The 25,470-nt window shown below is 51.5% G+C and overlaps 2 protein-coding genes across 17 annotated transcripts in view; both read right to left on the bottom strand.

Moving 5' to 3' along the window:
• The window catches only part of USP48 (ubiquitin specific peptidase 48), a 30,876-nt gene extending 7,085 nt beyond the window's left edge, over positions 1-23,791 (bottom strand). For 5 of the 8 annotated variants that reach the window (XR_005954778.1, XR_005954779.1, XM_041463355.1 and 2 more), the window contains exons 1-18: positions 23,534-23,790; positions 22,526-22,646; positions 22,306-22,447; positions 21,121-21,248; positions 19,403-19,527; positions 18,738-18,846; positions 17,404-17,612; positions 17,152-17,234; positions 16,475-16,654; positions 13,576-13,701; positions 10,911-11,060; positions 8,344-8,544; positions 6,972-7,086; positions 6,705-6,835; positions 5,359-5,430; positions 2,438-2,562; positions 2,161-2,283; positions 277-338 (exon numbers count right to left, since the gene is read on the bottom strand). Coding sequence is in view for 5 of the 8 variants with exons in the window: in XM_041463355.1 (XP_041319289.1) it covers positions 277-338; positions 2,161-2,283; positions 2,438-2,562; positions 5,359-5,430; positions 6,705-6,835; positions 6,972-7,086; positions 8,344-8,544; positions 10,911-11,060; positions 13,576-13,701; positions 16,475-16,654; positions 17,152-17,234; positions 17,404-17,612; positions 18,738-18,846; positions 19,403-19,527; positions 21,121-21,248; positions 22,306-22,447; positions 22,526-22,646; positions 23,534-23,667 (2,336 nt within the window). In the remaining 3 variants the exon portion in view is untranslated. Of the gene's footprint in view, positions 1-276; positions 339-2,160; positions 2,284-2,437; positions 2,563-5,358; positions 5,431-6,704; positions 6,836-6,971; positions 7,087-8,343; positions 8,545-10,910; positions 11,061-13,575; positions 13,702-16,474; positions 16,655-17,151; positions 17,235-17,403; positions 17,613-18,737; positions 18,847-19,402; positions 19,528-21,120; positions 21,249-22,305; positions 22,448-22,525; positions 22,647-23,533 lie in introns of all 8 variants that reach the window. The other 3 variants (XR_005954780.1, XM_041463357.1, XM_041463356.1) reach the window with 2 other exon arrangements.
• Positions 23,792-24,541: 750 nt separating this feature from the next.
• Positions 24,542-25,470, bottom strand: part of HSPG2 (heparan sulfate proteoglycan 2) — a 40,357-nt gene continuing 39,428 nt past the window's right edge. For all 9 annotated transcript variants that reach the window (XM_041463361.1, XM_041463362.1, XM_041463366.1 and 6 more), the window contains one exon: positions 24,542-24,990. In XM_041463361.1, coding sequence (XP_041319295.1) covers positions 24,827-24,990 — 164 coding nt within the window. In that variant the 3' untranslated portion in view covers positions 24,542-24,826. The remainder of the gene's footprint in view (positions 24,991-25,470) is intronic.

Raw genomic sequence — 25,470 nt, 5'->3', positions numbered from 1 at the left:
CAGAGATTTCCATCTCCAGCCCGAGCAGTGACCTTTGGGATACAGCTCCAGACAGATGAAAAAACTAATCAGGTTACCAGCTAATCTGACCATCTGGTTAACACACAGCAAACAAGGAAATTCAGTGTCTTACACCACATTACAATTGATACAAGTCCTGCAAAAATCAGCTTCATTGTTTCCACGAGCTCACTGTGCTGCGAGTCAGAAGCAAAATATTATCCACAACCCCCAAAATAAGAGATAAAAAGCACCAAAACCCTCCAGCCAAGTTACCTGACAAATTTCCTCCATTCTTCTACAAAGAACTGCGAAACAATATACAGCTCATCCGTCTCCTGGGGGAAAAGAGGAGGAAAAAGGATCTTTTTAATGAACCCAGCAATGACTGTTCGGTTTTTCGGCAGCGCTCGCTCCCTTCGAGACCTCAGTGCTGCTTTACCATGACAACTCCATCCAAGTGGGCTGTGAAAGCCAAGCAAAATAATTTGGGATCAGGTACTAAGCACTACCATTGCTAATCTTGTGTTTATTACGAAGTTACTTGAGCTTTTGATCCAATTACTTTTGATTACTTTTGATTCTGCATTTCCCCGGAGCAGCCAGGACTCCCCAGCGCTGTTCCTCCTGCTGGGTGCTCAGGGTTTGAAGCTGGTGAATCCCTTACTCCCACAGGCGTGGGGTGAGACCACCCCAACATCCCTCAATTGCTTCCAACGTCAAAATCCACAAGTTTTTCCTTTTGGCAGCAGCAGAGATACCAAACCACAGCTGTGCACCAAATGAGACAGCGTTTTTGGGATAATCTGTGGGTTTTTGTCCCAATCTTCCTTTAAATTGTTTGCTCCTGGACAAGAAACCACCCAGCCCCCAAAAGCTGTGTGACAAAATTACTTCCATGCTCTCCTTTATCCTCACCCCTTTCCTAAAGACAGAATTAAGGGTTTGCTCCATCTTTCTGTAGGAAAACTCAGCACACCTGAGGAATATATATAGGCACCCTTTTTAATTTCCCTTAATCTCTTGATTTCTGCTTGTTTTCCTCCCCAAACCTCAATTTCTTTGGATCAGGAGAACTCCAAAAGCTTGAGGGGAAGATCCTCAGCTCTGTTCTATCAGGCTCCCCCAGGAAGTTAAAAGAGAAAGGAGGATAAAAAGGGAAAGAAGGATCTAACCCTGCTGGTGGAGACCCTTCTATGTCTGACCCACAGTGATGAGCTCCAACTTTCTCCAGCTCCAAAAGCAAATACAACCAGATACAACCTTAACCACCACTGGCAGGGCCTGGAGCTCTCCAGCTCAGCATGAAAGGAAAACTCCTTTTAAACCATTTTGGGTCTCCTTGGTTCTGAGCCATCTCTGTTGCCTCAGTTTTTATTCCCAGCTGGAACAGTGAGGGATGGAGGCAGACACCTGCCAATGCACCTTGGCAGGATTGTAGAGTCAGCCATTAATCAGCACCACGAGACTCCCAGGAGCCAAGGACTGGAGCCAACAGCTCATTCTGAGCAACTCAAACCCCCAAGAGTTCCTAGAGAAGCTGCTAGGAGAGAGTTTGCACAGCCACCGCTGCTCTTTGCAGGGCTTCAGCATTTTGGGAAGCCCCCTGAGCTTTTGGGACACAGGATGATGCTGGAGCACACCTGAATTTCACCCAAGCAGCAGCAAAAGGTGGTGGTGGGGCAAAGTTCAGGTGTGTTCCAGCATCCTCCTGCAGGAGAAGGCTGATGGAGAGCTGTGGGAAGTGGCTGCACTGTTTCCTCCTCCCAGGAACAGATACAACCACGACAGCAACACTGTCACTGTTATGTCCCTGACTGAGGGCCAGCCACGGCTCCCTTGGCACATCAGCCACTCCTGTGGCTCTTCAGGGCTTTGTGCCAGCACAGCTAATCCAGGGAAGTCACACCTCAGCAAACACACGTGAGAGCTCTGCTGGCACACAGAGTGAATGGCTCTGGAATGGTTTGGGATCTCCTTCCAGCCCCTGCCATGGGCAGGGACACCTTCCACTATCCCAGGTGCTCCAAGCCCATCCAACCTGGCCCTGCACACTTCCAGGGATGGGACAGCCACAGCTTCTCTGGGCAGGAGAGGAATTAAAACCAACAAAACCTCTCCCAAGCGTGGCTGTGTTCCCTGATCCCCCTCCTTCCCTACCTGAGGCCAGCTGCCCAGGCAAGGCCTGCATTTATCGTGGAACAGGTTCTGGAGAGAAGTCTTCTGCTCGCTGGCCATCATCTTATGCAGAGCTTCATTTTCCTCCCCTTCACGCTCCAAAATCTGCAGGAAACAGTTAATTACATCCCAGCTCCCACTGCCAGCTGCTACCAAAGGTGACTTTATTCTCCTCCATGGCACAGGGTTGTGTTAAAAAGGAAAACCAGAAATACAGCCAGTATTTACAGTCAACAGAAGGGGAGTATTTGGCAAATACCTTGCACTGGGAACAGCACTCTTTGTTATTTGGGAATTCGGGGGCTTTTGGAAAATATTGCTTGAGTTTCTCCCAGGCTTCCTTGGAAACCACCCTTCGCTCGTTTTCAGAGATGCACAGGTCACCTGCAGGGAGAGAATCAAGGAAAGGCTTTGATCACAACATGCTCAGGAATGTTTTGCAGCCCTTGATTGAAGAGATTACAAGGAACAAATGTGGGGAAGAAATCCACACATTTATCAGCCAACACCACGTCAGCAAAACCCAGTAAAGTCACCTTCAACTCCTTCCTTGCTTCCTTTAGAGAATAATAATAATAATATGACTTTAATTTATAAAAATGCTCTTTAGATTTCCAAGATTATGGCCTAAGCAGCTGATCAAACACAAGTAGGGATGTGGGGAAAAGCCAGAGGGCACAGGGCTACTGTTTTCTGATCCTGGCTATCCACAGCTACATCCTCCTCATGGTGACACCATTGCTGAGCCCCAGGATAACAACCCCATGTCCCATGAAACCAGGTGCCTTCCACATCCTTGAAAACCCCAAACTCCCACTGCAGAATCTCAATACAGTTTCATGTGCCCTATCCAAGCACCTGAAAATGTGGAAAGGGCAGATTTTGCACCCTAAATCTGCTCTGGGGAATAACTGGACATGAAGATACCAAGCAAGATTTACCAGCTACCCCTCTTTTATTTATCCATTGTCCGTCAGGATTATTTATCCTGATATCAGGATTATCTATCCTGATGCTCAGGCAGCTCCAAGACCCCAAGAAGGATTTGCAGGAGCCATTTGTGCCTGCTGCCTCAGGGTTGGAAGCAGGAGGCACACTCAGGCACTGGGACACCGCGTGCACAAGGACGACACGTGCTGGCCGGATAAACAAGGCTTGGAAAAACGGGAGAAGGCTCTGGAATCTGACCAGCTGCCCACTCACAAGGCTGCTGATGGCCAAGGGGAAAACACAACCACATCTCCCTTGGAGACAGCAGCTGGAAGTCCCTGTGCAGGGAGGAACATGGGGAGCAGCCGTTGCAACACCGGGATGTGAATTGGATTTGGGAATATCTGAGTCGCCGTGCCTCGGCAGGGACTGCACCAGCAAGAGGGAAGGAAAACAGCAACTGTGGTGTCCAAAGGGCACAATCCCTTATTATCTGCTTTTCTATAGCCTGGAGAGCTGCAGAGAGAGGAGGAACTCCCTCCTCCCCACCCTCCAGCAGCTCTTTAACATGACAAGCAACTCCTCAGGCCCACGACTCCCTCCAGCTGAGTCTGGAATTTGGCCAGCCCTGAAGAGGAAAAAATAGCAATGCTCCCCTCCTGCTTTTCCTCTAATAAACAAAGGTCAGGCCTCGGTGCAGCACTTGGCCACTTGAGCTTCATCCAAAGAGGCCAAATGGCTCCGGAGGCTGGCCCAGGATGCTGCCCAGAGCCAGCAAGGATGGGGAAAAAAAGGAGTTTGTACAAATAAGTGCCTTGACACCACATGATTAATGAAAACAGATTAATACAGTGAGTGAAAGAGGTGGAAAAATCAGCTCTGGGTCTGCAGGGCACAAGTGTTTTGCCATCTGGAAGATGAACCCAACTACTGCTGACCCTGCTTCCCACTCCCACCATCCAGGGACACGTTTTGGGCACAGACATCAAAGAAGGCTTAACTTGGTATCTGGAAAAAATTCCCTGGGATCAGGCAGCTACTGGAGAGCGAGGAATTGCAGCAGGGATGCAAAGGGAGCTGTGAAGGGAACGCCCGGGTGGCATTCCTGGAGGCCAGCCAGCCCTCCCAGATCCAGCACTGCCTTTTCCAGAGCCTACCATGGAGGCAGGAACCTCCTCCACCACAAAATTAAGGCCGTAGGAACAAGAGTACAGATTTGCTGATCCACTGCAGAGGGAGTTTTTCAAGGTGGAAGGCTTGTTTTCCATGAGTAATCAGAGGTTAACTCAAGACAACAAAACCTGCCCTGCCAGCAGCCCCCTTATTTAGTATTATTTATTCTGCTATGACCCCAAGTCACAGATCAACCAGCAATTTAACACCATACATTTTCCAAAGGCCTATTGGCCTATTTTTTATCGTGTCTGGCTCCCTAAATGTTCCATCCCCACGCTCCATGCTTTTATTGAACAGCAGCAGCCTCGAGGCAAAGGGAAATGCAGCGTTCAAGGCACTGAGTAACAGCTAAAATCGTGACAAAGTGCTTAAACACTCTGCTTGAAAATGAGATTTCTCAAGCCTTACTCCAGGTTCTTGACTACCCTTGATGACAGGAGATGTGTGGCTAATTGATGCCATTTTTCCTTCTGTTTGAGATAAGATGGAGCCTCCCCACAAACTGATGCCTACAAACAGGAGCTTAAGTAAAACTGGGTTTTATGGCTGGGAACACAAGCTTTATAAAGTGAGATTAAAACAACAGGGTAGCCAAGGATGCAGCTAATGAGGCATCACTTTCAAAACAACTGATAGGAGGTCAAAACCTTAAGTAAACAGACAACAAAGCACAGCAGGTTGGGAAATCGATATCCAGGAGTGGTCCTGGCCCAGGTGCTGGGTGAGTGCTCCTGTTTTAATGTAAACCAGGATACTAAACAGATACTCTCAGCTCCCACCTGGACTGATTTACATCACCTCTTCCTCTCTTACTGCTTTTAGAGCTTCCAAATGGCTGCAGAGCTTTTCCCATGCAAGGATGGGAAGCTCAGCATCTGACAGCTCTGACTGGCCTACAGAGTTTGCCTGCAAGGAAAACTTTTGAGGCAAGAAACACCAGGAAAATGAGAATTAAGCACACTTAATTGTGTGACTCCTCAAGCTGGCCACAGTTGGAGCAAAGGCTACAAGGTTAATGTGTGCAGCAGTGGGCAACAACGGAGATATTCAGCTCCATCCCCCGGAGAGACTCACCATGTGGGCAAACGATGTCTTCATTAAAATTTAACTCCTCTTCCTCCTCCCTCTTCTCTTCATTTGATTCATCTAATTAAAAAAAATAATAGTACAAGAAGATTGCACAGAGTTCCTCTCCCAAGGAAAAAAAATCTTACAGGGAAAGGAGCACGGTCGCCTTTCAAATTACAGCAAACCCCCTCACCCAAGGGAAAATTTGGAAGGAAATTTGTTATTCTCCGATGTCTCGGCCTCTGGGCAGGCGGGATTACAGCCCCCAGGTCACGTAGGAGGGCTTTGAAGTGCACGGAGCACAAGCCAGGCCTTTGTGAGATTACAAAGGATGCATTTGTTAGGGCTGGAACACCGCAGGGGTTCCCTGCTCCCAGACATCTTCGAGTTTAACCTAAACACAAGCCTAGGTAAGAGCAAAAGGAGCAGAATTCCTGGCAAAATTCCTGATCTAAACCAGATGCTGCCTGACAAACTGAGGGGGAGCCTGCCAGGGGGCTGACAAGCCCTACATCAATCTCTAAATTAGTTAAAGTCAAGCGTTGGCCACTGAATGGAGCATCACCAAGACAATGACGTGTCAGCAAGAGCCTCTGACTTGGCTTGTGAGTAATTCAAATGCACTACTGGGAGTTGCAACCTGTTGTGAATCAGTCACCCCGAGGAACGATGAGTGGTAACTCAGAAATGCCCTTTTCTCCACCAGTGCTCCTCCTCATCAGGGGGGCTGAGGTGCCCTCCAGTCCAAGATCAATGCCCTGAGCCATCATTCCCCACTTTCATTCCAACAAGCTTCTTACACAGTTCAAAGAAGCTCAAGAAAATACGATTTTCAAACATTTAAAGAGCAGAAGGCAAATAAAACCTCCATCTATTCTCATGATATGGGCACAGAATGGAGTGCAATTCATGATTTTTGTTCCCAGGCTGTGTTTTCCCAGTGCTGCTGCATCAGCTGTGCTGTTTTATACCTCAACCTTCACAATAAACATCATCATCATCCCTTCCCCAAGGTAATTTTCACGTTTCTTCCTTCCCTGTGCCCTCTCATTCAGAAAAAATAAAAAGATCATGTGTCTGGGGTGGTAATTTCACACAGCTTTGTAAAACCACTTATCACCTCATCTCCCTCTCCAGCATGAAGATCACCCCGCACTTTTCAAGTTTAGCAAAGAAAAAGCTCCTGAAATGAAGGCCTTTTAAAATTCGATTTATTATCCTTTCCTCCCTACTCATACAAGGGGAACAAAACAGCTACAGAAACCTCTGACGTGTTTTTTGTTAGGAGAGATCAGGCAGAGCTGGTGGCTCTCTACAGCAGCAGAAATTAGGAGGAAATCAGGAGTAAATACCTTTGTTTTGTGCATTTCCATTCATTTTTCCATTACTGTGCTCTGCATCTTCATCTTGCTCATTTAACTGCTCCAGAGCCAGCTGACGCCAGCTCCTCAAGGACGCTTTGCCAACCCAAAACCCGTCGTTCCTGCAGGGAGACAACAGCACTGGTACCCCAAAAGCACAGCTCCCTTCTCCAGAGCCCAAACAGGGAAATCTTTAGGAAAAAGCTGTTTAAGCTCTTCTAAAAAAAGCATCTTTGACAGCATTTGGGACTTCCATACCCCTTGACTGTCATCTTCAGCAGGTTGGTCACGGTTTTGTAGTCCTCGTTCAGCTGGTTCTTCAGCCGCAGGATTCGACACCTTTCCACCACACAGTCCTTGCAAAGTGCTTTGACTGGGGAGGGGGGAAAAGAAACACAGGTTTTTACACTATTAATTGCATGATTTATTGCATAGGTCATTTCCTGCAGGTTTGAAGGCCCTTAAGACAGGTGTATGCCAACTATCCTGCCTAAGGATGGGTGATTTCATGTGCAAATGAGGAAATCCTGGGGGTTACAGCCACATCAGGCCACGTTTGAAGCTTAAAGAAGCATAAAATACTTCAAATAAGCTGTGATCCACTGCTTCACAGGTCTGCTCTCACAGCTCCTGGTATCCACAGCCTGCAGTCACAGGGAGCCAGGGCAGCCCAGCACCCAGGCACAGGAGGCAGGAAATGCCAGGAAAACAAACACCTGTATTGTGACACTTCGCCAGTTCAACCTAGAAAATCCACCCTCCTGCAAGGCTGCCCTGGACCAAGGGAGTGGAAATCCTCTAGCTGGGTGTGCACTTAGATCTGCATCCTGGAGCAAGGGAAGAAGGGAAGCAGAATGTCCATCCATCGTTTTACCCATCCCTCCCTCCCTGCCAGCCATACTCAACCCACAACCCTTCAGGCAATCTTCCACTTGACTAATAAACCTTGCCCTGTTTTTCCCCACAAAGGCTGCCTGCGTCACAAGCAGTTTCTTCCCTACAAGCTCCCAGTAGGAGCTGAGCTAATTTGGTCTCAGTGGGAGTTACTGAGCAACTTCCTAAAAGGAATGAAACCTGGGGCTTGATGAAGGGATGTCCAAAGCCTGGAGGGGCTGGGCTGACCCTGAAAAGCAGAATGTGTGGTAGATGCTTCAACAGGAGCAGGCTAACAGGTAAGTGCTTCCTTGGATGAGGTGACAGACAGGAAGGGATATTTTTGGCCTGAATACTCCATGAAACCCAGCCCACACAGGAGCTGTGGGTGCTCAGAAAATAATTGTCAAGAGTTTGGAGTGTTGCATGTGCAAGTTTTATTTTCTAGAATCGCCTTCAAACCTTCCAAGTATTATGTTTCCTAAGCCAAGTGCCCCATTCCTCCACAGCAATTCCTCCAGGAACAGCCCTTCCCTGAGCAGAGCCCAGGGCCAAAGCAGACCCTGCAATCACCCTAAATGAGTTTGGCAAATGGTAACAGAATTAAGTGGTATTAAAAAAATCCCCTGGAAATAAGGCAGCACTAAAGCCATGCACTGAAATGAAGTTAGGATGATAAAGAATGGCTCAAAACAGGGCTGGGATCAGAACAAGGCTCCAAACCACATGCCAGGAGGTGACTTGGAGAGGATGTTACCGTTGAGCCGGGGCCCTCCTCCGTATCGCCGGTAGAAGAAGTCGGCCACGTATTCCGATATCCTCTTCATCAGGGATATTTTATCAGGATGGAGTTTGCCATGGGAGCACAGGCAGGCTGTGTTATCAATAGGTTTGGGAGGAGTGGACTCATCCAGCCACTTCTGCAGCCATTCCAGAGAGATGAAGTCGTAGGGGGAACCTGGGAGGGGAGAAACAACAAAGAGAAACAAGACCATACATGTCAGCTCCAACATCAGGTGGTATTTTATAATTATTCTTAAAAATTAACAGGCAATCACTGTTGATTAAATCTCTGAGGTACAAGTTTTCAAAGGTCTGATCCAGCTACTCCCACCCCATTCTGAACTCAGTGTCACAGATTTGGAAGACAGGAGCTACATGAGACTGTAGCAGATCATTTTGATATGAAGATGTGCAGATCATTTTGGATTCAACAATCAATATGCAACAGCTCCAAAGAGGAATGGGAGTGCTTTCAAACCTTTTGGGGATTATTGGAGAGCAGTCAAGGAAAGGGGAACGTTTTGCTACCATCCATCAAGGGACTGATATAATATTTAAATAATGATCATGCATTACAGGCTTTTTCTACAACAGAGAGAGTTCACTGGGGTAATTTGAAAATTAAAGGCAACATCAGCAGAGATTAAATCAGTGTTCCCCCTGTCCTTTCAGCAAACAAATATTCAGTGTCTCTTACAATTTTAGGTGAGAAAATTCTAAAATTTACAGTACAAATGGAAACTTGCTTAGGTTTTTTGCTGAAGCAGTGCAGCAGGCTTGCCCTTGTTTGCTGAAAAAGAAATACACAGTCGAGGTTCAGGAGCAGGTCAGTGCTTGTATGAGCAGGTTGGGGTGAAACCCCTGCATCTCAATACTGAGGCACAATATCACTACAGAACTCTTCAGTGGATGACTGGGAAATTAGGAAGAAATTAGGAAAAATTCAAATCCATTCTGTGCTGCCACAAGGGCAGCTCTGAAACCGTGGGGAAATGCGCCCGTTAGTGACATTTATAACTGAGCAAAAATCCTTTACGTTTCCTGGGAGGGAAGCAACAGAGAAGCAAGAGGAAAATACAGAAGACAGGAAAACATTGTGTCTCCAGCTTGCACTGGAGCTCTGTGAAGCCTCTTTTCCTCCACAGCCTCAATCCACGGTGTTTTCATCTTACGCAATGCCCGCCGCAGCCGTGACCTCCAGAGAATTGCATCGCTGTCAGAACCGGTTTGCTAGTTTGGGATGAAACTGCCTCCCCCAGAAAGGAGGGTTTTCTGGGGCAGGCTCCACAAAGCTGGCAGAAAACGTGTCTGCACAGCTGCAGAGAGAGCCCCGAGCTCCACAGAGATAGGACCTGGAGCAGTGCTGGAATGACGCTGCCTCCAGCTGTGCTGGAAGTGCTGTACCCATGATGTGCCAACAGCAGGCAGAGGGTGCCTCAGGGCAAAGTTTCAGGTCCTGTCATCCCTAAATTGGGGCAGAAGAGCTTCACCTGCACTTGTAAAAATAGTATTTTTTGAGATTTATTCCTCTGTCATATCAGAACTGCCGAGAGCAAACTCTTCTGTTCCTGCTGAGGAAAAGCACACTGGAACTGTGCTGCTGCTCCTTTTCATGGGTGACTCAGGGCAGGTTCATCCCTCCAGCACAACTCTGATCTCACAGTGACATCTGAGTGCTGCTCAGGCTCACGAGGAGCTGTGACACCTTCCTGCTCCAGAGTTAAGCACCTGCATTGCCAAACTGGAGAAGCAGATGTTTACAGGAACAGGAGTTTGCTGTTGGGCTACTCCAATCTCATGGTGGACTCTGAGCATCCAATAATAAAAGCTGAACAGTGAATTCTCTTACAGGCCACACATTTAAACCCACTTTGAAGTCTTCAATTGTAATTATTCTGCCGTTTTTAGGAGAGGCACATAGTAAAGACAAATTCCCTGGGCTGGATGGATAGAGCAAGTTTTGTGGGAGATGGGCGAGAAAAACAAGGTGAGAAATAAAACTCAAGTGTGCTAAGGCAACAAGACACAAGGAGAAGGAGAAAAAGCTTAACCCCAGTCTCCCTACAAAACTGAGACATGGAGCAGTGAAGCACTGGCAGGGATGGATCCAGTAATCTTCTGCTGGAGGTCAGACATTCTCTTAGCCTGTTACCTGCTGATGAATCGGGCTCACCAGCTCCCAAACCTGCTGTGAGCTGGCAATTTGGGAGCCGGCAGTTATTCCGCCTCGATGATCCTAACGAGCTGAGCTGCTCACAAGGCAGAAGAAAAGAGTCACAAAGCATGAGGCTGACGGATGGGGAAGGAGCAGGAGGGAATTAGCGATGCCAGAGGCCATGAGAATGAGCAAAGAAAGGAGAAAAATAGGTTAAGGCAGGAAAAGAAGCAAGGGAAAACAAATGTAAGCATGCATGAAGCTCTCCCCTTGCAGAGGGCTGTGGGAATGCTTTCCAGCAAGGCCACAGGAGTTGGGAGTTAGTCACAAATCATTCCTAAGCTTAACAGCTCTACTACAGCAATACTCCACAATGTCTTACAGACCAGCTTCGGCGGGTAACCTTTGGTAGAGCTCCTTCACCTCCTCGTGCTTGATCTTGCCTCTGGCCACGCTCTGTTTGCGCATCTCGGCCATTTCGTTGCACCACTCCTCAAACTTGCAGTTATCCCGTTCTACCAGCTCCTGCAGAAAAGCTGGGAAAGAAAAAAAAACCCAGGAATTGAAGGGAAAATGCCAGCTATGTTAATTACCATGGGTTATCTGGGGACAACAAACCTAAAAATTCCCTCCCGCAGCCTTGCTGGGCGAGGTCTTCCCCCAAGCCAAGCACGTGGACATTGCTCTCTCTGACACTGAGGGCTGCAGATGATTAAATGCAAAGTTTTGCACCCAAGAAAATAATTTACTTGGGGTTAGTGGCAATGTTAAGTGCAGCTCCTCTGTCCTTCCCCACCATTCCCGGGGGAAACAAAAACTCTTCACCCTCTGGATACACCCGAAGCCTGTCATGACCTGTGATCCAGCATGCTGCAAACCCAAGGGCAAAGAGCCCTCAGGAGATGGGAGATTAGCCAGGGCAGATCAACAGAAAGGTGAAGGAAATGGGGATTTTTGCTGCCACTGATGGAAAAACCCCAAACAAACCAAACCTCAGCAGGGAAAAAAGAAGATAAACTACTTCCCTCAGAGGGCTGGTGCGAGGGAGCAGTGGGGGAAGAAGCTCTGCTTATCTGAGGCCTTTTCCTATTTAGAATTATTCTGAAGAGCTAAAATAGCTGCAAAAAGGTTAATTCTTGACCAAAATATCCACCTTGGGAGAATATCCAGTATTACAAAATAACCAGCCTGACCTCCTTGAGATCAGAGCCAAGTTACGTCTCTCCACTGTCCCGGAAAAGCCGCTTTTTAACAGCATCAAAGCAAAATGCCTCAAATTTACAGTTCCATGAAACCTCCCCACAACCGCAGAGCTCGACTGCTGCCCTTCACTCCCTGTTCCCTGGCAGGATTCCACGGGAAACAAAGGCAACCGCGGGGCTGTGCAGGAATTTGGAGCTGGGTGGGGAGGTTTTTGTTGAGTTATTGTTTTGGGCAGAGGGGTAGGAGGAAAGGGAGAGCAAGAAAGCTCAGGAAACAGGCTGAAAATACAGATCCAGGCAGGAATTAGTGCTAATTCCTGAAGTTTTGTCTTGGAGGGTGTGTTTTAAACAGGGGGGGCTTGGGAAAGGTTTGGGGTATTATTAGGAGGGAATAAGGTGTATGATTTACCCCCTCTGCAGAGATCCAAAAGGATCTGCCACCTCTGCTGTCCCCACTCCACAGAAAATGAGGGAAGGGCGAACACACCTCAGCACCAGGGGCCTAATTAGTATTTCTAATCAAGGAGCAGCTGAACAGGAAACATTAAACGCACAGGCAAAGCCCACAGGGAGTTCTGGCACCCCCATAATTCTAAAGCACAACATGAAGGCACTTGGCCCAAATTCCCACTGGGGGCTCTGAGCCTCTTTATTTTCGTGTCATTTACTCCTGATGTGGCAGAGCTGAAGCAGTCACAGAGGGAACCTGACATCTGTCAGGATTATTCACCTCCTCGTGTGTTGCTGATGACATTTAACCACACTGCTCTCCTGCACCTTTGGGATCCAAGCAGGATCACAGTGGTGAATCCCAGCAGGATGATCTCTCTCCTCTTGACCCCTTCCCAGCCTGACCAGCTGGGTAACAGAGCAATGTCTGACTGGGCACATGGGAGGCTGTTTAATGTTAATTAAGTGCTGGGAAAACCCAGGGGTTTCACTGCTCAAGACACCAAGGTGCCAGACAGCACCTTTGGGGCTCATGGCAAACAGTCAAAAATCATGGAATCCTGGAGTGGGTTGGGAGGAACCTTGAAGATATTTTTTTTTTCACCTAGGGACACCGTCCACTATCCTGAGTTGCTTCAAGCCCCATCCAAACTGGCCTTGGACACTTCCAGGGATCCAGGGGCAGCCACAGCTTCTCTGGGCACCCTGTGCCAGGGCCTCACCACCCTCACAGCCAGGAATTCCTTCCCAATATCCCATCTGACCCTGCCCTCTGGCAGTGGGAAGCCATTCCCTCTTGTCCTGGCACTCCATCTCTTGTCCCAGTTCCCTCTCCAGCTCTCTTGGAGACCCTTTAGGCACTGGAAGGGGCTTGAGGATCTCCCTGGGGCCTTCTCCAGCTCTCCCAGCCTGGAACCACAGCAAAGGGGCTCCACGAACTTCCTAGCCCTAAATGGGACTTCAAGCAAAATTCCGACTCCCGGCCCACTTGGATCGTTGCAGGGACTCACCTGGCACCTGGAAAGTGAGGGATGGACAAGCAGGACCCAGGGACTCACCTGGACAGTGAGGGTTGGACAAGCAGGACCCCAGGACTCCCCTGGACAGTGAGGGTTGGACAAGCAGGACCCCAGGACTCCCCTGGACAGTGAGGGTTGGACAAGCAGGACCCCAGGACTCCCCTGGACAGTGAGGGTTGGACAAGCAGGACCCCAGGACTCACCTTGATTGTGGGGGATGGCCCAGCAGGACCCAGGGACTCACCTGGCACCTGGAAAGGGAGGGATGGACAAGCAGGAGCCCAGGACTCACCTTGATTGTGGGGGATGGCCCAGCAGGACCCAGGGACTCACCTGGCACCTGCACAGTGGGGAATGGCTGAGAGGACCCCAGGACTCACCTGGCACCTGCACAGTGAGGGATTTCTCGCGGGCCTGCAGCCTGTACACCAGCATGTAGGCGTTGCGGGAGCAGTGCGTGCCCTTCCCGCACTTGGGCTTACGGGTCTGGGATTTCGATGGCTCCGCTGTGGGAACAGAAGGCACAGCCTCAGCAACACACGAGCTCCTTCCCTGATCCTCCATTAACGGGACGAGTTTGCCACCCAGCCAGCTTCCCTGTGCCAGGCATCTCTGCCAAGCACTGGGCTTGGCACGACTCAAAATTGTATCCCAAAGAAAGCCCCAAATCTCTCCAGCCTTTCTGGGTAAATCAAAGGGACTAAATTTAGGACCCTGTTCTGAACCTCCCTTCTCAAGAGCCTTTCTTCTCTCCCCAGTGGAACTTCTCTGAGCCAAAAGCCACTCTTGGAAAAACATCCTTTCTCCCTTTTGCCTCTTGTTCTGCTGTCCTGACTCCAAAGAAAAGAGTCAAATCCTCAGGGAAGAAAATCGTATTTACAGGTGATTGTGGATATGAAGAAAACACAGCAAAGTTTTTAGGAAGCCAAGAGCCATGGAAAGGTTTGTTTTTGAGCAGCTGCTGGGGTATGTAAAGTTGTGTTGCAAGAGCTGCTGTTTCCAGATGGATTCTCAGGCAAGGAAAACACTTATCTACAGCTGCAGCTTCAAAAATCAAACCGTTTAAAATAAAGAAAAAAATTAAAGCAACAATGTTCTATAAATTGAACTCTAAGTGGGCCATTGAATGATTAAGTTTCTTTCCCCCAAATTCTGAAAAAATTCACGTGCCTTCCCCCCCACACCATCCAGGGGACTTCCCAGACTCTATTTATTTGCATTTAATCCAAGAATTTTCTGAATTGTTCCCATCTGCACGACCAAGACTCTCTCCCTCACAGACCTTCAGTTTATGTTACTGACCTTCTGCTGTTACATGTATTTGTAACAAAGAAAGGCCTCAGTTTTGCCTGGAACAGGCAAATTACATCAAAACTTGATACAAATATTGAGCTCTCAGCCTTAAGAGCCTCCTAAACACACTTTAGTTCTATTCTCCAAACAGCCTTGAATTGAAATATAAGAAATAAGAACATTTACTTGCAGTTAAGCATGCGACTTTATAAAATTGAGGTCACAGCAGTTTACTTGCATCTCATTTGTTGCACTGGCTGAGTGGGGAGGGTAAAAACAAAGGCTGAGCTGCCCTGGGTGCCGCTGAGGGCTCAGTTTCCCTGTGCACCGCTAGATGTCCGGCCAGCTCCAGCCTGGGCCGGCCGCGAGCAGAGGGAGCCAAGGGGAATGGGACAGAGCTGCTGGCACAGGCAGGATCATGGAATCACTAAGGCTGGAAAAGCCCTCCAAGATGATCAAAGCCAACCATTAACCCAGCACTGCCAGCTCCACCACTAACCCATGTCCCCAAGTGCCACGTTCACACGCTTTTTGAACACCTCCAGGGATGGTGACTCTATCACTGCCCTGGGCAGCCTCCTCCAATGCCTGACTACACCTTCCATGAAGGATTTTTCCCAATATCTAACCTAAATCTCCCCTGGCCCAGCCTGAGGCCATTCCCTGTCCTCCTGTCCCTGACCCCCCCCCGGCTGTCCCCTCCTGTCAGGAGCTGTGCAGAGCCAGAAGGGCTCCCCTGAGCCTCCTTTTCTCCAGCTGAGCCCTGCCCCTCAGCTCCTTCAACTGCTCCTCAGAAGTTCTCCAGACTCTTTTCCTTGTGCTCTAGACCCTTCCTCAGCTCCACTGCCCACAAGGATTTTTCCCAATATCTAACCTAAATCTCCCCTGGCCCAGCCTGAGGCCATTCCCTGTCCTCCTGTCCCTGACCCCCCCCCGGCTGTCCCCTCCTGTCAGGAGCTGTGCAGAGCCAGAAGGGCTCCCCTGAGCCTCCTTTTCTCCAGCTGAGCCCTGCCCCTCAGCTCCTTCAACTGCTCCTCAGAAGTTCTCCAGACTCTTTTCCTTGTGCTCCAGATCCTTCCTCAGCTCCACTGCCCATCTCTGGACACATTCCAGCACCTCAAGAAGCATCGTGCAGGTGAGAACAAGGAAATGGATGAAGGCTGATGCTCCGTTACACCAAACCAAGGGAGCACTTAAATCTGCAGGGCTTTTTTTCTCTGAAGATGCTTTAAAGAAAAACAACATTCCATAAATTCTAACCACAGCAAAGCATCCTGGTGGGTAACAATTCCTGGGAATAGATTGCTTGCACTGCAAGTGAATTTCTACATAATTTCCCTGTTTTTTCCTGCTGTGAGCACCTGCACTACAGAACACTGAGTCACTACAAAACCATTTCAACTCCAAATGAGCTGCTCTTATTTATTGACTGCAGAGTAAGAAATCCACAGGTCCAGCCTCAGCCCAAGTTTTCCAAGAAATTTAGTCCAGGAACACAGTGATATGGGCAGCATACAATGAGCCAGTAAAACAGAAAAGCACCAAGGAAAAAGCTCAGAGTAAAAAAGCAGTTTTAGCTTCCAAGTTGTTATTTGGATCAAAATCTTTTTTACTGCCTCCAAGTAAAACACCTCAGTGGAAACAGAACCATAATGTGTTAAGGAAACTGAAAGCATTCTCCTTATCTGTTCCAAGGAAGTGGCACCCGCCTGTTGCCCCCTGATAGGAACCGCTGCCCGTGTTATCAGCGTCTTATCTGCCATGTGGCAGCCAGAGAAATACTAGAGCAGCTGATCATGAGGTGTAAACACTCACACGGGGCTGAAACGAAGCAAATCTGGCTGCAATCACCAGGATTGCTGTTTCCCACGTTCCTCTGAGCCATGACAGCCCGTTCTGGGGAGGAGCACGAGGCTGCATCTGGGGACGCCTGTGCTTGTGGTAGAAAGTTATTTTAAAAGGGCACTCACAACTGAAGGGTTTTACCTAAATCTTCCTCAATTCCCAGCTGCAGTTTCTTCCCCTCCATCTTCTCGATGTCCTCATCGTTGAACTTGTACCACTCTCCTGTCTGTGGGTCCTTCACGTGGGCGATGTAGTGCCCGGAGTAGGCGCTTACTCCACGGTGGATGAGCACAGCGCTCAGCTCGTACACGTACACCCCGTCTGCAAGGCAAGCAGCACTTACACACAGCTCTGCAGCCAACAGCACTCGTCCTTCCTGTCCTAAAACCTCGTGTTTTCACCAGGCACCAAAGCCTGAACTTGAACTCACAGTGCTTCAGGACATTGCTAAAAGGGTTGTGGCTTAATAACATGGATGTTGCTTGAAATACAGGCTTCAAACTACTCTGGACAGAATTTTTACAAAAAGAGGATTCAGAGGAATCACAGAATCCCAGAATGGTTTGGGTTGGAAGGGATTTTAAAGCCTATCTTGCTCCACCTCTCTGCCATGGGCAGGGACACTTTCCACTATCCCAGGCTGCTCCAAGCCCCGTCCAGCCTGGCCTTGGACACCTCCAGGGACCCAGAGGTAGCCACAGCTTCTCTGAGCAGCCTGTGCATCATCACCTTCACAGGAAGGAATTTCCTCGTAAACAGAATTAGAGATCTGCCGAGAGGCAATGAGCAAAGGTAACAAAAAACTGCCCTAAACTCACTTTTTTGCTCCATGAAAGGCTCCATGTCCAGCAGCTCTGAGAAGCCAATGTAGGTGTTCAGCTTCTTCTTGTGGCCAGTTTGTCTGTGCAGAGGCAAAGCTATGGTTCAGGGCACAGCAACAACAGCTCCCATCCCAAAACAATCCCCTTGAACCCCCCTGAGCACCCCTCGAGAGGCTCAGACACCCCACATTAAAGCAGGAAGAGCAGGGTAGTGACTTCCCCAACAGCTCCCAGGGTGTTGCCACTCACCTGTCAAACACAAAGCGCATGAGCTGCAGGTTGAGGGTGCAGGGCAGGCTGAGCAGTCGGATCTTCCTTGTGGCATTTTGCTTGCTCTGACAAGTCTCACAAAAATAACGATTGTCCCCTTCTAATTTTTCCTCCTGAGTAGTGGAGAGGCAGAGGGAAAGGTCTTGAGAACGTGTCAGCACTGAAAAGTCAATTGAGCTACTCAACAGCTGGAGAATGAGAAGCACCGAAGTTATTTTAACTATTTAAGTCTCTTCTCACTGCTGCCCAAATTTTTCTGAGTTAAAGACACACTAATGACTGCACTTTACAGCATGGCCATAGCAGGCTACTCTCACTTTAAGGCAGATTTTAGACTGACTCAAGCCCCATTCCAAGTTCTCAGGTCTCTTGCTCCTTGCTTGACTGAGCTGGCTTATACCAACGAAAATAATTAAATCACCCCTTTTATGAGTTCACATGGATCCAGTTAATGTAAAGCCACATTACAGCCTGGAAACTACACCCTCTGCTCAGCCACCCAAAATCACCCTGCTGGAGTCACTCACTGCCTAAGCAGATCCAAGGGCAGGGTAAGGCCAGAAGAAAATTCCAACCCCCCTAAAAAACGTCACAGGGTTTTTTAGTGTGAAGGAGGAGCAGACAAATGCCACGTTCTCCAATTCAGGAATTTAATCTGTGCACCCAAACCAGTTTTTTTCACAGCAGACCTTCTAGGCAGAGCAACTGGTTTGCTGAGTGCACCAGAAAGCAAGGAGCTCAGGGAAAGGGTTCAGGTCAGTTCTGTCCTAAATAGTTTGAGTGGAATCCACACGTTAGTGTGCCAGAGCTGAACTTCAGATCCAGAGAAATTTTCAAGCTGAATTGAGGGCACTTGCAGCTGTTCCTGCAGCTATTCCAGGCGCTCCCTGGTACTTCTGAGAGCACATTTTTTCAGCAGGGAATGTCTCCTGTTGCTATGCAGATGAGCACTGACACAGAAAACAGGCAAAGCAGCCGTTCTCCCAGTGCTATCCGTTCTCCCAGTGCTATCCGTGACAAAGCAGGCAGACACTTCCCTAACTTTCCTGGCAAAGTATTTTAACTAAAAATGCAACTTTCAAGTGCTTTTTAAAGCTGTAACAGGAGCATGTGATATCACGGAGCCATTCCTTGCTCCATGCCTCAATCCTCATTTTTTGGGTCTGCAGAAAAAAACATTTTCACTTGGATGCATCTCCCTGAGCCAAGTCAGTGGCTTCACTCCGACACCGACCTCGAAGGCTGTGAATTGGAGGAAGGAACTGAAATTCCTTGCTAAAAATAGCAGGACTGCAACCCCAACCAGCTCATACCTTGAGGAATTCTGTTATACAGTCTGTCAACTGCTTGTGTCCTTGGATGTTTAACTCCAGCTCGTAAAATTTAGACACCAGTTTAGATTCTCTGCCACACTGGTTGCAGCTGGGATGGGAAAGAAGACAAAAATATATCTGAGGACAGGTCAGGGCTCAAGCATTGGGGCTCCCAACTCTTTAGTAAAATATTCCTTGAATAAAACCAGGAGAAAAAGTGAAGTCCAGGCTAAGGAGATTCACACCTCCACACCATAAAAACTCCAGGAGGAGGTTTAAACAGCTTAACAGCACATACCAGAATCTGTCACAACTTGCATGTACCATTTTATATTATTTTTAAAGTGAAATTCACAGCTCTGAGAACACAGGAATGAAAATACAACACCCAGGATGCTGTTTTCTTGCTGCAGGACCTGCCACTCCATTAACTCACTTTCAGGTTTATTTGGTAAATTCTCATTAAAGGAGTAAAAGCAGCTGGAGAACTGTCACAGCAACACCACACACACAGAAACAGGAAAGGAAAAGGTAAATATTTCCCAGAAAGTGTTTCTGCTGCAGCTTAACTGCCTGCTCTGGTTGCTAGGAAGGATCTTCCCCTCCTAAATCCTTCTAAAAATTTAAATATTTACAAAAAGGGTCTTCCCAAAGTGATTACTTACACTGTGACATAGGCACACTCTCCACAGAACTGCTTTTGCACAATGTTCCGGACATCTGGGTTTTTCTGTTTGGACAAAGTATCTTCCAGCAGGGACATGAACAGCTTGGAAAACTCCTGGGCATCCTGAAAGAGAAAACCAAGTTCATTAAGAATCCACCACAGCACAATCCCAACCGTGTCACTAATTCACTGCTAATTACCCCGAGCCCTCCACACAGGCTGGGCCGAGGCTCCGTGCACGGCATGGAAAATAAAGACCAGGCAGGAGAACTAAGGAAAACAGAGGAATTTGACTAAAAGGAGCGTGAGGCCCTCAGTGTGGGAGCACAGCAGGAGCTGCCCTGGCTCCCTGCCAGCCCTGCTGGGGGCTTTGGCTTCTGCCCTGCTCCTCCCAGGATTCTGGAAGGGATAAAAACCCTCCTGTGGAGCTTTCGAGCCCCTTCATCCTCCTTTTTGCAGCTGTCCCTGCTCAGATCAGAGGTGAGAAGAGAAATAAAAACACCCCAAAAAATGAGAAGCTGCCCTATGGGTGATCCTGGTGACGATCCAGAGCTTCCCCACACCCAGCTCAGGGCCCTTCTCTCCTGCTCTGGTTCTCCTCTTCCAAAAACAAACAGCTTTTGGCCTCTCTCAGCTGCCCTTTGGTGTCCCTGGTCAGCTTCCTTCCTCTCCTGACCCTCCCAAGGAAACATTTGCCAGTGCTCTGCTCTTGCTCCAAAACTTCCCATTACCTCTCCAAGTGGATTTCCAAGCCCTGCCCCTCTCCCAGGCTCCAGATGCAGGCCCACAGGGGCCCTGCAGCACTCACCTCCCACGAGCTGCCCTGGATCCTGGCTGGCTCCTCCTGATCCACCTCCCCCTGAGGCTCTCCTCACCCCTGGGAGGGCCCTCTCACCACCCAACCCCGGGAGGAGCAGCCCACAGAGCACCTGCAGGACCCTCACTGCAGCTCTGGCTCCCACCTGGCCCCATCCCATCGCTCCTGGGCTTCATCCCACCACTCCCTTGGCTCCTCCTGATCTGCACTCATCACCTCCTAGCCTCATTCTATTGCTCCCTGGGCTCCTCCTAATATCCCTGTACTCATCCTATTGTTTCACGTCCTGATCCCATCACTCCCTGGGCTCCTCCCATTTTGCCTGTCTCCATCCCACTGCCCCAGGGCTCCTCCTTATCTCTGCATCATCATCCCATTGTTGCATGTCCGGATCCCATCACTCTCAGGGCTCCTCCTTGTCTCCCTGCTCTCTTCCCGATCTCTCTGGCCCCATCCCATCACTCCATGTTCTCGCTCCCTCACTCCCTGGACTCCTCCTGATCTCTTTTGCCTCATTCCATTGCTCCTTAGCCCCATCCCATCATTCCTTGGGTTCCTCCTATCTCCCTGTCCTCATCCCATTCCTCCTTGGGACCCTCCTGATCTCCCTCTCTCCATCCCATTGCTCCCTGTTCTCCTCCTTATCTCCCTGTCCCCATCACATCACTCCTTGGACTCCTCATCTCCCTGGCCTCATCCCATCACTCCCTGGGCTCTTCCCTGGGCACTCCTGATGTCCTGGTCCCCTCCTGTTTTCCCCCTGCACTCTGGTGGGACCCACAGCCCCACCTCCCCCTTCATGTTTGCACCCAGAATCCAGACCCAGCTGGAAGCTGCCCAGTGACTGCCCAAGGGTGATTCCCAGCTTCTGGAAGTGCCAGGAATCTCCTCCCACACACCTGCTGCTGCCCCGTGTCCAGCCCCAGCGCCTTGACAAAGCCCGAGGGGTCGATGTAGCGCCGCTTGCTGTTCTGCAGCAGAGCAAACAGGTACTGCAGGTGCTCACAGATGGTCTGGGGCTCATAGTCTGGGAAAAACACAAGGCACAGCAGGAATTCAGGGCGAGAAGGGATTGCTCCAAGTGTTTCACAACCACTAAAAGTGATGGGCTTGGAAGGTAGTTTAAGTTGTCAGGAAAACCGAAGTGGATCACGTAGGTGATGATAGCACATCCCAGCACAAGCCAAATAGAGAATAATTTAGGTCGGAAAAACCCCTTAGGATCATCAAGTCCAACTGTAAATATTTACATTCTGCAACTTTCAGATAGGAGGGTGGAGCCAGGCTCTGCTCCCAGGGAACAAGGGACAGGATGAGAGGAAATGACCTTGAGTTGTACCAGGAGAGGTCTTGGTAGGATATTAGGGAAAATTCCCCCATGGAAAGGGTCATCAGGCACTGGAACAGGCTGCTCAGGGAAGCGGTGGAGTTCCCACCTCTGGAAGTGCTCAAAAACTGTCTGGATGTGGCACCTGGGTAGATGGGCTAATGGTGGGCTTGGCAGTGCTGAGGGCATGGTTGGATAATCTGATAATCTTGGAGGAGTTCTCCAACCTTAGGGATTCCATCCTGCAGTGCCCAGCGTGAGCTGTGAGTGAAGTGTTTACACAGCATGCACCAACTACTCCAAAAAACAGCTTATTTACCCCAGAAGAGAAACATCATTTACAACCATCATGAAACAGCAGCAGAGCTGAGGTGGCTGTGCTGATCCAGAGCCTCCCTGTGGAAAGCACCCAACAGCAGAAAAAAGTGGGAGCTTTATTCCCATGTGGGGCCCAAATTTCAGCCCTGCCATGGGATAAGCGCAGCTCTGCAGCAGCACAGACCAGCCCTGACCCACACGTTCCACCCCCAGGACCACCACTGGGCTGCCTTGGGAAGCAAGACCAAACCAAACCATCATTTTCAACCAGCTCAGATCACTCTGATCTAGGACAGCACCTGGATTAAGGTTGGTTCATTCCCAAAATCCAGATGATGGCCCCAAACTAACGGCTGCAGCTTTCCCCAAGAATTCTCCCAGTCAAGCTAATCCCAAGGTGGGGTTTTTGGGAGGGAACAAACCCCTGTGTGCCACACACCTGTGTCCTTGGGAACGCCGTCCCCGCAGGCGCTGGGGCACAGGTAGAGCGCCTGCCGCAGCTCCAGGTTCAGGAACCACATCTGCAGGAAGGTGTTGACGTAGCACGTGGCACCGAGGTTGGTCAGGCCCACGAAGGCGTTCTGGGGGGCAGAGAAAGGGCCAGCTCAGGTCACCTGCCCTGTCCCCAGCGTGGCCCTGGCCCCCGGGGGGCGGGGTACCTTCTTGCGGCGCTCGCAGTTGGGGTCGTCGATGTTGTGGAAGCTGTTCTCGTCGATCTCGCCCAGCCACGCGTGCTCCCCGATGCCCACCAGGCAGTTGGGGTTCCCCCGGCAGTTCCTCCTGGGGAGCCAGACCCCAGCTGTCACCTCTGTGTCCCCTGGGGGCTGGCAGGGTGACAGTGGGGGATATGGGGAAGCAAGTAATGTTGAATGGGATGAGACACGGAACACCCCCCACAAAAAACACTGGTCATGGGTGAGGAAAGAGAACCAGAAGGGGTTTTAGGTAAAAAAAAAAAAAAGGGGACCCCAGGGGCAAATATGGGACCAAAGGGATCTGCTATATCTGGGAAGCCAGGCAGGGACAGGGCTTGCCCCAGCTCCAGGGTGAGTGCTGTACATCCAGGCAAGGAGGTGGGTTCCCTTCAGCCACAGGGATCCCCTATAAATGGGGAGCCAGGCAGAGACAGGGTTCCCTACAGCCCTGGGGCAGGACTAGTTCCTTAGATCTGAGAAGCCAGGCAAGAAAAGGGACTCCCTACAACCCCGGGGTTATCCTAAAAACAGGGAGGGACAAGTAAGGAGAGGGGCTCCCCACCACCCCATGGGGGCTCCCCTATATCTGCAGAGCCCAGCAACAACGGGTCCCCCACAGCACCAGGGTGCTGCCGTGTATGTGATGAGCCAGGTTGGGAGGAGGGCCTCCCACCACCCCAGGGGAGTTCCCCTACATCAGAGAAGCCAGAGAAGGAGAGGGGTTCCCCACAGCCCTGTGTCAGAGCAGAGAGGGACAGAGGGAGCCAGCCAAGGGAGCCGCCTCTCTCCGGGGAGCACACAAGGCCACACAATGTGCTGAGGGCCCAGCCCCGGGGGATGGGGTCCCCCAGAAGGGAACACGCGGGAGCCTCCACCGACCCCGCGGGACCCGGCAGGGGCGGGGAACGCCCCGCGCCTCATGGCCCGAGGGAACAGGGGGTCGGAGGGGTTCGGTGCCCGGCCCCGCGGTACCGGCAGGCGCCGCGCTGGCAGGGCTCCAGCCGGACGCGATAGGCCGCCTCGATGTGCTCCTGCGCCACCTCCTCGGGCGGCACCGTCTCGGTCCAGCGCCACGCCGCCTTCTCCAGCTGCAGCCGCGGCGCCATCGCTCCCGCCGGCGCCCCGGGGCTGCCCCGGCCCGGCGCGGTCCTCGCCCCGCTCCTTGCCCCGCTCCTTGTCCCGGTCCCGGCCCGGTCCCGATCCCGCCCGGCCCCTCCCGCCGCCGTCAGGGCCGGTGACGCCACGAGCGCGACGCTGTGACGGCGCGAGGCGCTTACGTTGGCGGGCGCGACGCGCGGGGCTGGAGGCGGGGCTTCCGCCGCAGAGGCGTGGCTTGGGCGCGCCACACACACAGGCTCTTGTCCGCCAGGGGCGGGGCTTGAACAGTAGGGGGCGTGGCTTGTACGAGCACCCGGCGGGGGTGTGGCCTGTGTGCATGGGGGCGGGGCTCGCTTGCTGTGGGGCGCGACTGCCGCGGCGTGGGCGTGGCCACTGAACCCCGGTGGGCGGGGCCTGTGGCGCGTGCCCGCGCTGGGTCTCACCGCCCCCCCGCCATCCGCAGCGCGCCCCCAGAGCCCCCAGCCCTGCACCCCCGCCAGACCCCTCTGCACCCCTGTGCCATTCCCCTGCAGCTCTGTACTACAGCCCCCCACGCCATAAGAGCCCGGAACCCCTGAGCTCCCACACCCGCCAAGCATATCCCATACCGCACCCCGCACCCCAATACCATAACCCTTCCGTACCGCACCTCCCTGTACCATAACCTCCCGGGCCCGCACACCCCTGCACCCCCTAAATCCTCTCCCTGTACCCCCTCTCCTGTACCCCCACAGCACCCCCAAACCATCTCGCTCACACCATGGCCCCTGCAGCCCAACGCCACAGCCCCCCTACATCCCGGCCCCACGCCTCACGCTCCCCATCCCATCGCTGCCGTACCCCCACACCCCCGGCGCAGCCCCCCAAACACGGCAGCCGCACTGGTTGTCTCTCCTTTAATGGCTGTCCCCGCGGGGGGGTCCCCGCCAGCACCCCGATTGTCCCTCGCGCCCCCACCCCGCCGCCACCCCGGGGGGCACCCAGGCGGCCCGGCCGCCCCGGCACAGTTTCGGGGGGCCGGTGGAAGGGGGGTGTAAACATTTTTGGGGGTCCCGGCCCCCCCCCCCAGAGTCACCCCGGGGCAGCGAAGCACCGTTTCCTCCTGGTGGTTTTTTTTGGAAAAGAATAAACTTGGCCAATTTCCCCCCAAACTCTGTTTCGGGGGGGTTAGGAGGGGCAGGGGGGCACAGGGGAGCCCCCCAGGGCGCCGTGCCGGAGGTCGATGGGGTGTCGGGGGATGCCGGCGGACTCCAGCGCCAGTCCCCGCACGCAGCCCGAGAGGCCGGAGCTGAACTTGCCGGCGGTCAGGGCGCGGGGGTCGGGGGCGCCGCCTGCGGGGGCACAGGAGCCACTGTGGGGGCACCGCGGGGCCCACCCGCGTCCCGGCCCGGACACCCGCCCACGCCTAGCTTGTGTCCCGTCTGCTGTCCCCACCCCATGTCCCACCACCCAGGGGTCTCATCCTGTGTCCATCCCGTGCCTCTCCCTGCCTCCCATCCTCTATTCCTGCCCGTGTCCATCCCGTGTCCCACCCCATGTCCATCCTGTGTCCCATCACGTGTACATCCCATGTCCCATCTCATGTTCCACCTGGTGTCCTATCCCAAATGTCCTCCCATGCCCATCCCGTGTCCCATTCTGTGCCCATGCCCTATCCCACCCTGTATCTGTGTCCCACCCCATGTCCATCCCGTGTCCCACCCCATGTCCAGCCCCTATCCCACCCCATGTCCATCCCCTGTGCTACCCCATGTCCATCCTGTGTCCCATTCTGTGTCCATGCCATATCCGAGTCCCTCCCCACGTCCATC

The sequence above is a fragment of the Pyrgilauda ruficollis genome, unplaced genomic scaffold (assembly GCF_017590135.1).
Source record: "Pyrgilauda ruficollis isolate IOZ18807 unplaced genomic scaffold, ASM1759013v1 scaffold165, whole genome shotgun sequence".
Lineage (NCBI taxonomy): Eukaryota > Metazoa > Chordata > Aves > Passeriformes > Passeridae > Pyrgilauda > Pyrgilauda ruficollis.
This window is presented reverse-complemented; position numbering and strand designations above follow the sequence as displayed.